General features: G+C 40.8%; 1 protein-coding gene across 1 annotated transcript; it reads left to right on the top strand.

Moving 5' to 3' along the window:
* Positions 1-3,484: 3,484 nt before the first annotated feature.
* Positions 3,485-4,483, top strand: LOC147693510 (olfactory receptor 52M1-like; the record flags this gene model as incomplete). Its single annotated transcript, XM_086936033.1, is given in 1 exon segment — positions 3,485-4,483. A coding segment is annotated over 1 exon segment (999 nt), but the record flags the coding sequence as incomplete, so codon positions are not given.
* Positions 4,484-12,623: the final 8,140 nt, after the last annotated feature.

The raw sequence follows: 12,623 nt of genomic DNA on the forward strand, positions 1-12,623 counted from the left end.
TACAAGCTTGCCGGCCTGTGGCAAAAACTGCCTGGACTCAATATGCCCCTCCCCTCCCCAACCACATGGCCAGGCCCTGGATCAGGCCCCAACAACACCCAAAAAATCAAAAAATACACACAAAAATCACCCCAATCCAATGGCATCCATGCCCTAAATGATGTTTAAAATCAAGAGAACACACAGAAAGACTTGGCCCATGCACCACTGACTGCCCCTGGGCATAATGGATGAAAGCAAGGCAGACTGGGTGCAGGCCTATGGCACAAACCACATTGCCTGGCTTCAAATTGGCCCCTAGACCCCCACCCACATGGCCAGGCCCTGGACCAGGCCTCAAAATTACAAAAAACTTCCACATAGATATAATACCAGTGAGCTATTCAATTCCATGCCATAAATGATATTTAAGTTGAACAAAAGCCCCAGAAACAGTTGTATCATGTACCCATGACTAACCCTGGGCCTACTAGATACTGTGGCTACCCACAATTTTTTTTTAAAGTAGTGAAAAAGGTTATAAATTGTAGTTGCAGCAACTGCAATGCCCCAAACAAACAACACCAACTAACTTGTAAAATCTCAACTCCAAAAGTGATACAAACAAAAAGTCCTCAAATACAAATATCCAGAAGCAGCTCCAAAGAGTAATCCTTCCAGCTCCAGATCCAAATGAAAAGTGACCAGGACATGGACAAAGCAATGGGAGGAGCCTGCTGGACAGGAACAGGAGGTTGGAGACTCTGGGGCACTTCTTTCCTCCCAACCGCCCAAAAATGCACTACTTGCACAAACAAGTGCAGCCAAATATCAATCTGAGGAGTTATTCTGATCCAAATCATCATTTTCAGAAGGTTTATGCTGCCTGCGATAGATTTCTTGTGCAGAATTGCAATTTTTGTGATTTCGGTAAAGCGAGCTGTTCAAATCTCCCGCCGGATGACAGCTGCGTGTCGCACCTACGTATTCGCTATTGTTCACTCTCGCGATACGTGTTCGAGGGCCCTTATGATGTATTTGTGTTCTGAAAGTCTCGCATTGCAAGATGGCGGGAGACTCCATGACGTACTCACGGTCAAATAGTGTCACGCGATCACGCCATGACGTACTCGCGGTCGAAAAGTCCTGCGCGATCACGCATCAAGATCGAAAATGGCGCAGCGCACGCAAACCAGGAGGAAAACGACTCAGCGAACTCAGAATCACGGTAAGTCAACGCGCGTGAGATTGTATTTTTGAAGCGCGACCATGCAAAAAAAATCCGCCAACTCGCGAATTGCAAATTCTTTGACAATTCTGCGTGATTCATGGATTGCGAAAATGCCAAAAATTCACAAATTCCGCGAGCGGAATGGATTTTTATCCCATGCTTACTGGCTGCATCACAGAACAGCCTCAGAGAATAGACTCCGAAAGCTGCAGAAGGCCCCAGCTCATGTAGGGGCACCCTCTCACACAAAACCAATCACTCTTCCTTCAGGATTGATAAGGCCCGCCATAGGAGTTAATTATAGGGTTATATGTGTCAGTAATTAAAGGTAGATATAGGTAGCCTATATCTTAGTAAGGGGTACATGCACCACCTTACCCAGGCTGCAGTAGCAGACCTATGGTGCCATTTTGGAAGGCTTCCCAGCGGTGGCATAATACATGCTTCAGCCCCTGGTAGGCCTCTGAGGTACCTATGCCCTTGATACCTAAGGTACCATATACTTGGGACTCACAAAGGTAACCCAGTAACCAATCTGGAGGGTACCTAAAGTACATGCAATCATTTTAGAGAGGAAGCAGCTAGGCTGGGGTCTTGGTTAGCAGGACCCCAGCCAGACTGAAGTTGAGAAACAGTGAAACACCAGCAAAAAGTGGGGTTAACTATATTAAGCAGATCCTACTCTCCTACAGTTAGCAGATGACGCTAGAGCAACTGCTTCATTACTGGGTTTAGTTGTTATAAAAAAAGAATACTTGTTCTACATGTGTTACAGGATCTTAGGGAATTTGACTTTACTGGAAGATCTATTTACACTTTGAACCTGCTGCTGAAAGAACATGATATTCTCAAAACTCTAAGAAAGGATTAATTTTTGGAATATAACACCACACTTTTTTGTGTTATTCAGAGGAAGAACAATTCAAGGTATATTCAGGTACACTGTATAGTAACATAGATGAGTTAAGACCCTCTAGGATAGCTATGGTCACACAATGGTAAATTAAGAGTAGTAGGACAACATTGAGGGGGGACAAATTTTCTGATATTTGCCTGTAGTACTGTTTATGATTAATATTAACCTCATGATGGACGTACTGAAGTCTTTGTTACACTTGGAAGTTGCAATGAATTGTTGTTATGCACAGTGAACCATGTCAAGTGTGAAGATACCTGTCACCTGTTTACCACACTGTATTGTCATACAATGATGTCTTATTGTACATACAATATATGAAATATTTTTCTTTTGTCTTTTTTTTGTATAATGTATTGTTTTTAAAATTCTATTTTGTGTCTCCTGTAGCCCTGAAGAAGTCCCTCTTGGCCAAAACGTGTTGGTTCAAGCTAAGGAAGATTATTTTTAAAAAAAAGAGGATAATGAATTAAGAAATGTAACTTTTATGAATGAATACAATGGATTCTGTGTATCATGCAGGACAACTGTGTTAATTTGAACTAGATTGATTCATATATGTTATCAACAACAATAAGTAGTAGTACTGAGTTACCTATTCTGCACTCATACAGAAGATATCAAGCCAAGCATTAATACAACAAAACTAATTTCAAATTTAGAAGTTCAACTTATAATATACCGAACATCCAGTCATTATGCTACCTACTTAAAATTTGCCTCCTTCAAATCTACCTCACTGACTATACCATATCTTTGTGTAGAAATACCCATTCTAAAATTGATAAAACTTACAAAAGGATATACCATTAACCTAGGTTGCAGTATTATGCCTTCACACACCAAAAGTTTCTTAGTTCAGTGTGTTGAAATGAGAGATCACATGTAGTTAGCAACTCATACATAATTAACACCCAGTTCTAAATCTCTAATTAGAGGTAAATAAAAATATTTACTAATTTCTGATTTAGGGTTGGACTGAAACCAGAGAGTGTCTCACTATTAACCGTTTCTGCATTGGCAAAACCTTGAAACCATATCAAGAATTATAATTTCACAGCCACCTCTAACAATTTATCTAATTATCAGGTGATAGGAATGCATAGATTCCAGGAATAAACAAATTAGAGTGCGAGCATCTAACTTTTGTTTCTAAAACCAGTGGAACATGAATTAGTTATTTGAAACAAAGTCTTACATTGTTGTGGCAAAACTGCACACATGTACTGTTGTTAAAAAAGTCATTCAGCACTAACCATCATATTTTGTAGCATCAATATTACTAATGGACTAATGCACTAAACAGACTACCCTCCTTTTCTGCTGGGTACAAATCTTCTTCAAAACATTGAACAAATGTTGCAATTAACACAGCCAATGGCAGTTACTGCATCCACCCAACAGCTTTCATCCTTGTAGGCATCCCTACGCTTGAACACCTTCACCTTTGGATGTCCATCCCTTTCTGCTCAATATTCATCCTTGCAATCTTGGGAAACTGCACCATTTTGCTGATTATAAGATCAGAAAAAAGCCTCCATGAACCAATGTACATGTTTCTCTGTATCCTGGGAGTCATTGATCTCATTTTGATCTCATCCACCATGCCCAAAATGTTGACTATCTTTTGGTTTGAACACAGGGAGATCTACTTTGATAGCTGTCTTGTGCAAATGTACTTTATTCATTCGCTGGCCACCATGGAATCTGGAATCTTTTTGGCTATGGCCTTTGACCGCTATGTTGCTATATGCTATCCTCTACGGCATGCTTTGATTCCAACCAATACAATGATTAGGAGGATTGGAATAGCAGCCGTGTTGCGAGGACTGCAGTATATTCTCCCTCTGCCGTTTCTTATCTAAAGGCTTGTGTACTATCGAACCAATGTCATTTCCCACTCTTACTGCAAGCACATGGCAGTGGTAAGTCTGTCATGTGATGCTATCACGATCAACAACCTCTATGGATTAACCATTGGGTTCTTTGTGTTGATTGCAGACTCTACTCTTATCGGCTTTTCGTATTTCATGATTGTGAGGGCTGTGTTAGACCTTGCATCTGTACAAGCACGTCTCAAGACTTTCAAGACCCGCACTTCACACATCTGTGCCATCCTCTCCTTTTATATGCCCATTGCCATATCCTCTTTATCTCACAGGTTTGGCCACAATATATCTCCTCCAGTTCATATTCTGCTAGCTAATTTCTACTTCCTGGTTCCTCCAGTACTAAACCCTCTAGTTTATGCCATAAAAACAAAACAGATTCGGAAAAGGATTTCCAGAATGCTGTGTAGTATAGAGGTAACCACTGCTAAGCCCCCAATAAGGGTCTACCAAAAAGGTATGTTTTAAAGCTGCCATACTAATTAGTGTTTGCACAGCATTCACCTCTTACTGCTATATAAATCAATCATTCAGCATATAATTCAGAAACAAAAATAAACAATTTGTTTTTCAAATGTAGTATACGTACCATCTTTATCAAGTAACTTTAATGAACACATATGATTTATAGGCACAATTCTAATCTAGAGCCAATGTAAGATAGATAGGTCTTCCAAGTCTTCTGTAGTTTATTACATTATTCTTATATTCCACAGTAACATGTTTGATTTTGATATAGTTAACATCATTTATGAAAAAAAAACACAGCAGCATATTGTATACCTCATAGTTTATTTAAGTTGAAATTCACGTTATGCCATATAAATATCAATTTAATAATGACACTTTAACTCTATTGAAAGTGGAATCAAATTATCTTATAAGGTGGTCTGTTAGGCAAAGCATTAAACAATTGAGTAAGTAAAAAGCACATGATTAAATATAATCAGTGTCATAACAATCTGGCTTTGTCACGAAGAACAGATCGACCTTACCTCATCATATTACCCTGAAACATCTTTACATTTCAAGCCTTCTTATGATCCAGTAGGAGGGAGATTTACATCATGGCCACAAGATCTGAGACAACCTGTCAAGCCACTTCTGCGAGAAATATATGGTCCCAATTCGCGGAGACTTGTGATAGAGGCTCCTCAGTCATGTCGGAATCTATGCGCCTATGATGGGATTCCTACAATAGGAAACTGCAGTGCAGATATCCCATGGCTCTCCCAAACATTTAGGTGACAGGACTTTCTCCAGTGCTGGAATTTATTTATTGTTATTTATCTAAAAGGTTTTATATAGTGCGAACATGGCACAAAAGGTTAACAGAGCATTTTACAGAGAATTGAAAAAACACATGAAAAGATACAAGTGTGGTAAAACAGCAAAGTGGATATAACATATACAGGTAAGCACCTCCGCAATAATGGAGGGAATCAATATAACAAAAATACAAAATATTATACGTAAGCAAAAAAACATGAATAAGTGAGCAAAAGAACATGGGTGTTGAATACAGTAAAATAGTTTGGCACAATAACGATGTAAAGAAGCCTATTGCCACCCCAAAACCCAAACCCATCCTGAACCCTAAAATTACCCCACTGGCATCCTAAAAGCTGAACACTACGGGGCAGATTTACAAGCCAGACTGAACCATTGTCATTCTGTATGTGGCAATCAGCCCCACACAGAATGATAATGGGTGGGGTGGGGCTGCTCTTGTGCACAGGGGAGTGCGAGGCGGCCCCATCAGGGAGCAGAGGCCTTTTGCAGCGAACAGCTCTGTTCCCTGCAATACCTAAAATTAAGGCGGATGGTTGGACGATGTCCTGCCTGAGAATGAGCCCTTCGGGATGCATTTGTGCACATGGGCCAGTGCAGGGGGGGGGCAAGGAGAGGTGCTCCGGGGCGGCAAGCGCCTCTCCTTTTCCCCCCCTGCGGACGCCCATGAATATATGGGAATATGTGCTTCCTCATAGATGTGGCCACCGTGGTAGCAGCATTTTCATTGTGACATGGTGGGGAGAAGCTTCCTTCCTTCCCGGTCGCGAGGATGGTGATTGGTCGGTCCGACCGGCATCTTAATGAGGCCCTTAGTCTTTTATATCTAAACAAACCAACATGAATTGAAAAGGTAGTAATATACATGCAATTCTCTTACAGTTCGAGCTGTGATACCCTTTGTTCATCTCTAGATGGGAAAAGACTTTAGCTCGATTCAGTTGTGTAATCATATCAGAAATGTGTGGACCTGGATATTGTTCTGTTTCTCTCACTTGGCACATATCTACACAGATGCAGACAGCTCCATTACTATTCTTTTTTGGCACTACCACTATGGGTGACAGCCATTGTATCGCTCAATTTTTTCAGCAGTATCTTTTACATGAAATGCAATTCGATGATGTCTTTGAGCAAGTCGATGAATGTCCTCACTAATGAGGAGTTTTAATGGTTTTAATTCTGCCTAGTCTGTGAAAAAGGGATGGAAACTGACTCAGTACTTCATGATAGGGACTGACATTGTATTTCATAGAAATCACCCAATGTCAGCAGCGGTACTGAAACTGAGTAAGCAGCCCCTTGATGTAATGCCTTGCAGGACACGAATTGGGGCTTGTAATTGCGTCTTCTTATGTTTCATAGTTTCTACAAATGAACCTTGACTTGGTAGTGGCATCTAAGCAGCCTTCGTATATACTTTGGTTTTCAACGGAGTTGAACAGTGCACTGAAGACAGTTCATTGTACTTTTATGCTGGCATGAAGTTTATCGAGGTGCCACTGTCTGTGGAAAAAAGTTATAGAGCACCTATGTACTTTCAGTGTGATCTTGGGACAGTGTCTTAGTTAAATTAATGTTGTACTTTCACTTGTCAATCTTGATTCAATCTGTGTTTTTCCTTCCAAGATGCTAAACCTGTATGCGCATGCTGTCCAGTAGTCGACGTTGACATAGCACACTGGTCTTCCTCACTGTCACTTGACAATGACAGTGACAAACCTTTAGGCCAGGAATTTTAAGACAATCGATGCTATTCAGTTTCTACTTGCCTCAACTGAGGTTCGCACTTAGCCTTCTGGATGTGAGTGGACACCTACTCTTGAATATTCCGGTGTCCATTTTGTTTTTTCGCTGTGACATGCTTGAACTCCTTCACTTTTCAAACCATTACAAAATCATTCTCTTTTCTGCAGCCTGTGCATATTTGTCTAATGGTGGGACATTCACCCTTGTGTGGAAAGGAGAATCCACATTGAAAGCACAATTTCTATTTCTTCGTATATATCACTTTGTGGCCTTTTTTTGGCATACATTTCACATTCAGCACTAATTCACTTGGGCCATCCCAACCTCCATGTCAGCAGCTGGCTTGCCAGATAATTTAACCAGACAGACCTGTGGACTCTATATGTTAATAGGGTTGTCAGCTAATTCTTCTGCTTTAAAAACCATAAAGACGCACTTTAAACTTACTGTCTCTTTCAGCATGTGTTGTCTGACGGAATTGAAGAGACAACCATCTATTACGTTAAGGTGCATGGCCTCTTCTTCATTGAACTCGTTTAACTTGAAAAGTTTGATGAGAGAATAATCTCTTTCTACAAACTCATCCATCAATTCACCAACTTTTTGCCTTTCTTAGTTTAAAATTTACCTTTTGTAGTCAACATTTTACATTGGATTAAAATTGGTGTTTAGCGCCTCTTTATTTGACGGTACATCAATTCATCACCTTGTGGTATTGTCTTTATCACCTCTTTTACGCCTTCTCCTAACAATGTCTTTTGATAGGAGAGGAGTTGGCCTAACTGCTAGGGCGGTCAACCTCAAATCTGGGGAACTGGGTTCGAGTCTTAGCAATGACGCTGAACATCCTGTGATTCTGAGCAAATTACTTAATCTCCCTGTGCCCAACAGAAATGAATGTGTGTCCTCATGTATTGCAATGCGTGCTATGTAAAGCACTCTGATACTGGGTCAAGTGTGCGCTATATAAAACTCAGTAAAAAAAAGGTGCTTTTGTAACTTGTTACTTGCAGCGTATCAACAAAATCATCGAAGCACCAGCCCAGGCAGCTGATCGGTCACCAACATTCTGTCTCTTGGCGGTATCAAAGGGGGACAGTGGTTTTAGGAATGAGGCAGCACAGTATCTGACATTCTTGTCAAGAGCCATTGAAAGCAAACACATTTTGCTAATCCGACTGCCGTTCAAGACCTTTCAGTTGGCTTGAAGGGATCCAACAGCTTCCTAAGCACAATCCCCATGCTTACGCTTGGGTTGCGGCGCCTGGTACTGAAGTTGTATGGCTCTCTTTACTCTGGTTTTAGTAAGAAAAATCACGTTCTCAATTGCAGGTTATCACTACTTCTAATGTTTCACTACATGTATCAGCTTCTAGTCACAGCGTTCCCTTGGACCTGGCTGTCTTCACACACTTGCACTGCCAATACCTGGTTGTCACTGCCTTTTCTGTTTCTTGGTGTTAGCAATATTTTCTTTTCTACCACTTTTCTCCATTCAGCTATTACTGCCTTTTGTGCTTATCTGTATTTGGGCAATCACTGCCTTTAGCGCTTCTCTATACCTGGCTGTTGCTGCCTTTAGAATTAATGTTCTGTAGGAATGATGGATCTGTGTTGCATTGTAGTGTAGTACTTCTTGCCTCAACTTTACCAGTAACTTTCTAGCCAACGAAAAATAAACTTTTTACAAAGCTGTTTTAACAGGCCTTATACTGGCTGGAGTGGTGTTTTTGACTCCACACAGGCCAACCATCATTCCTCACTTTAACTGAGGTATATGTGGAATGCACAAGCAGTTTGCTGGAACACGGCAAATACTGTGGGAGAGCACTCTTGGTTCTTCAGGTTGTGTGGTTTACAGTTTTCCCTTCTCATCAGCAGTTGTAGAGTCCTCCTCTGCCTGGGAACAGGCAAATAAGCATGATTCACACAGAGCTTGGTAGCCCTAATAACGTACGTCATTATTCTATCTAGCCCACTATCTCCAACAAAAATCACACCACATCCGCCATGACTGCAGAGGCACTTTCTGAATCAGGGCCCCAGTGTCTTGACCAACTAGTTTGTGTTATATATCACAGATGCAATGTATCAATTTCTATCCACTGTTGTGTTCGTTAATACAGTGTGATACTAGATTTTTAGGAAAACAGACAAATGTAAGCAATGTGCACAAACACATACGTTCACAAACAAATGTAACATTCAGATTCACAGTATAAGGAGTGGTGAATTTGTACATTCTTATAAGAGTATAATTGAGAATGAGGGTGTTTCTGGATGCTCACTCTGCATGTCCTAAGTGTGTGAGTGTTCCCATAATCCTTGTACCTAATGCCCCACAAAGGAATGCAATGCAAATGTATCAATGTCTAAGGCAAGAGAAAATTCCTTTCCAGAATGGAAACAGGAGAGAAGGCCCAATATTCAAACAGGATATAGAGAAAGGTATATCTCCACAGAGAATAAATAAAGATAATTATGCTATTTGTAATTGTGATTACATTTATAAAGGACTTACTACTCCTTAGGAGGTGTGCAAGTGTTCTGCTCAGGGCAGCATGCTGATCTGCAATCCAAGATTAGTGGTTAGTCCAGTGATATTGGGTACTGTTAGTTATTAGCATTAGTCTTCTGGGCTCAAACAAACCATTCCATGCATTTATTCCAGTTTCTTTACGGTGGAACAAATCATATGGGTTTACTTGAAGTCATTAGTGGGAGGCATGAGAGGTCATGCACATGGTTGGTGGAGTTAATAGATAATTTAAAGGAGATTAGGTATTATTAGGTTGCATAGGTATGTTGTTCATGGGAAGAAAGAGAGATGGTGATATTGTAAATGAGTTGTGGGCTATTTGCAGATATACAATTGTAAAGAATATGGCAAATGTTTATGTGACAGAGTAGGGTTTGCTCAGAGAAATAGGGCATGCAGGGGATGAAAGGTAAGGATAGGAACATTTGAAAATGAGGTAAAGAAAGAAAAGCCGACAATCAGAAGTTTTAATTAAGGGTCAGGTTTCATGCTTGATTTAGGAGATGTACATACTATTTTTGAGACAGCATTGTTAAGGGTGTGCTTTATTAGGTATTTCTGATCCTGTAAACCATCATGTACACCATCTAACCACTGCTAGAAGACTGCTAGACCACTCATACAGTGAGGTTAGTTGATCAGCTCAAGGTTTGAGAGTGAAAAATAATGCCTGGATGCATATGCTTAGAAATATCAAAAGCTTCAGGCTACACTCAAAGAATGCAGTAACTTCAAGATCATAGAAATGTGAGAAAATACATGGGAAATACCGTGCACATTGAAAAGGTGAATTTTCAGGTGCTGGAGTGTAGGGCTTCTGGTGCTTATTTTCAGGTTTGGATCACACTGTTAATTATCAATCAGAGTTGCAGCCAGTTGAATGCATCTGGTGTGCATTGTCACAAGGTGTACGGTGAGAATATCTTCACAGACAGTGGAAGTGTATTGCCAGCATTCTAGTGGCTAGAGGGTGGAGATTCAAACATTGGTGTCAATGTGGAGGGATGGTGGCAAGAAATTCCTTTAATTGAAAACTTTGCTCGCAAATAGTTGCCTATTACACTTTCTGAAGCACTGCCAGTATGTAGATGTTATGGTTTAGGAAGGATGGAGCTAGAGGTTGAATGGGCCTGTTATGTAAGGTCAAGCCTTTTGTCTACCTTGATTGCATTTCAGTGCAGAACACTCACACCTCTTTGTGCCTCTGCTGTGGGTAGTGCATGCTAGAGACTACCCTGCAATTAAGGGCATCACTACACAAAGGTTTTGCCTTGAGAGCAGCCTAGAAACGACATTTGAAAGGAGGTTCATCCCAAACTGGTCCAGAAGCATGAGGCAGTGACTTCATTTGCATATTGAATCAAGTAGATATTCTGTTTTTAAACTGAATGATTTATTATAAACAATGGTTCTGTCGGGTATGTAACCCGATTACTTCAATACATAAATTAAATCCTTTCACAGTTCAATTAGTCATACGGTTACTTAAGACAGTGCTCCAAAAGAGGAGCTTGCTCACAATGCAAATCCAAAAACAAAAACGTTCGGGGTAACCATCCGTTTTTAATCTATGAATTATTTTTCATTCATAAATAAGTACCCTGTTTGTGCATAAAGATTATTCAATCAAAACGTATTCACAATTTACGAATGCTTTTTCTAAAGAAGGCGCATTATAAAATTGAGTGAATATAATGTGACATGAAGTGAAATAGTGACATTCAAACGTGATTATATACAAGTGAGTGAAGGGGGGGGGGGGGGGAAAGTCTTTTTTGGCCAGTTCGAGTGTTTAGTTATAATTATCCCAGTAGTCCACTTAGGTTGGCTATAGTAAAACTGGATATCCTGTACTGGTCCAATGGTTTCAATATCGTCGACGTTTCGACCCTAAGGACGCCTTAGTTGAGGGTCTGGGGCGGATCTTCTTCAGGACATGGGGCAGTGGTATAGCGCCTGTAGATTAGATAGGTAAGTTATCAGAATGGATTTGCAAGAATTGGGTGAGGAAAAGAGTGATGAGTGACATTCATTACTTGAGCACTCACCGATGGGCCTTCGTGAGTTTAGACCCTGGGTTATTGCTGCGGAAGTTATTTCAGGCGTAGTGGGCTTTCAAATCTGTTGAATTAAATGAGCGTATGATGAGCATTAAAACATATCTATTGGAGCTAATCCGTTCTGTCCCTACTCATGGCGAACACATTCCACACACTAATGAGTGTAACCTTACCCAGTAGTTGACACTAATGGTTCCTGCAATGATTTCCTGAGTGGACCTCCTAGAGCTTGAAAGGATCTGTGTAGGGATGGATTTCATAGTCAGCATGGTATTCTACGCATTAAAAATGATAGCGAGCTGATGTTCAAAAATATCATGGCAGTCTCACCTACTGAAGTAAATGCATTCTCTAGGTCTTCATCCAAGAGCGAGATCTGTTTCCATACGCTCGCTCCTGCACCGTACGATCGGCAATCCAGTATGGACCGAGCCGATTGATGCAAGTTAACTCCCCTCGAGGACGCTGTTGCATGCAAGCCTTACCTTGTTACTAGGCAACAGATCGAGTTACGCGCTGGTTCACGCAAGCGTTGTGACCTATATGATTAGAGTTGTCCCATTTTCTTGGCTGTCTCCTCTCGTTCATTCAACCCCTCCTGAACGGTATTGAGGGTGTATATCCACCTACACTCCTTGTAATTGAGTGATTTGGTAACAGATCCACCTCTTGCACTAGGTGTTATTTTCTCTAAGACCCTCCACCTGATGTCTTCTGGTGTATGGCTGTGGGTGCTGAAGTGTTCCACCAACGGTGCACCCACTGTGTTGCACCTAATCCTACTCATGTGTTGTAAAATTCTGGTCTTTACCTTCTGTTTTGTCTGTCCCACATATGTCAGAGCACATGGGCATGTGATAGCATAAATGACCTGTGTGCTATTGCAGTTTGTAAAAGGTGTCAGTTTAAATGTTCTTGTTTTATGGATAAAGCTCGAACCCTCAAGGCAGTAGTCACAAGCTCTGCAGTT

Source organism: Lissotriton vulgaris, chromosome 8, assembly GCF_964263255.1.
Source record: "Lissotriton vulgaris chromosome 8, aLisVul1.2, whole genome shotgun sequence".
Lineage (NCBI taxonomy): Eukaryota > Metazoa > Chordata > Amphibia > Caudata > Salamandridae > Lissotriton > Lissotriton vulgaris.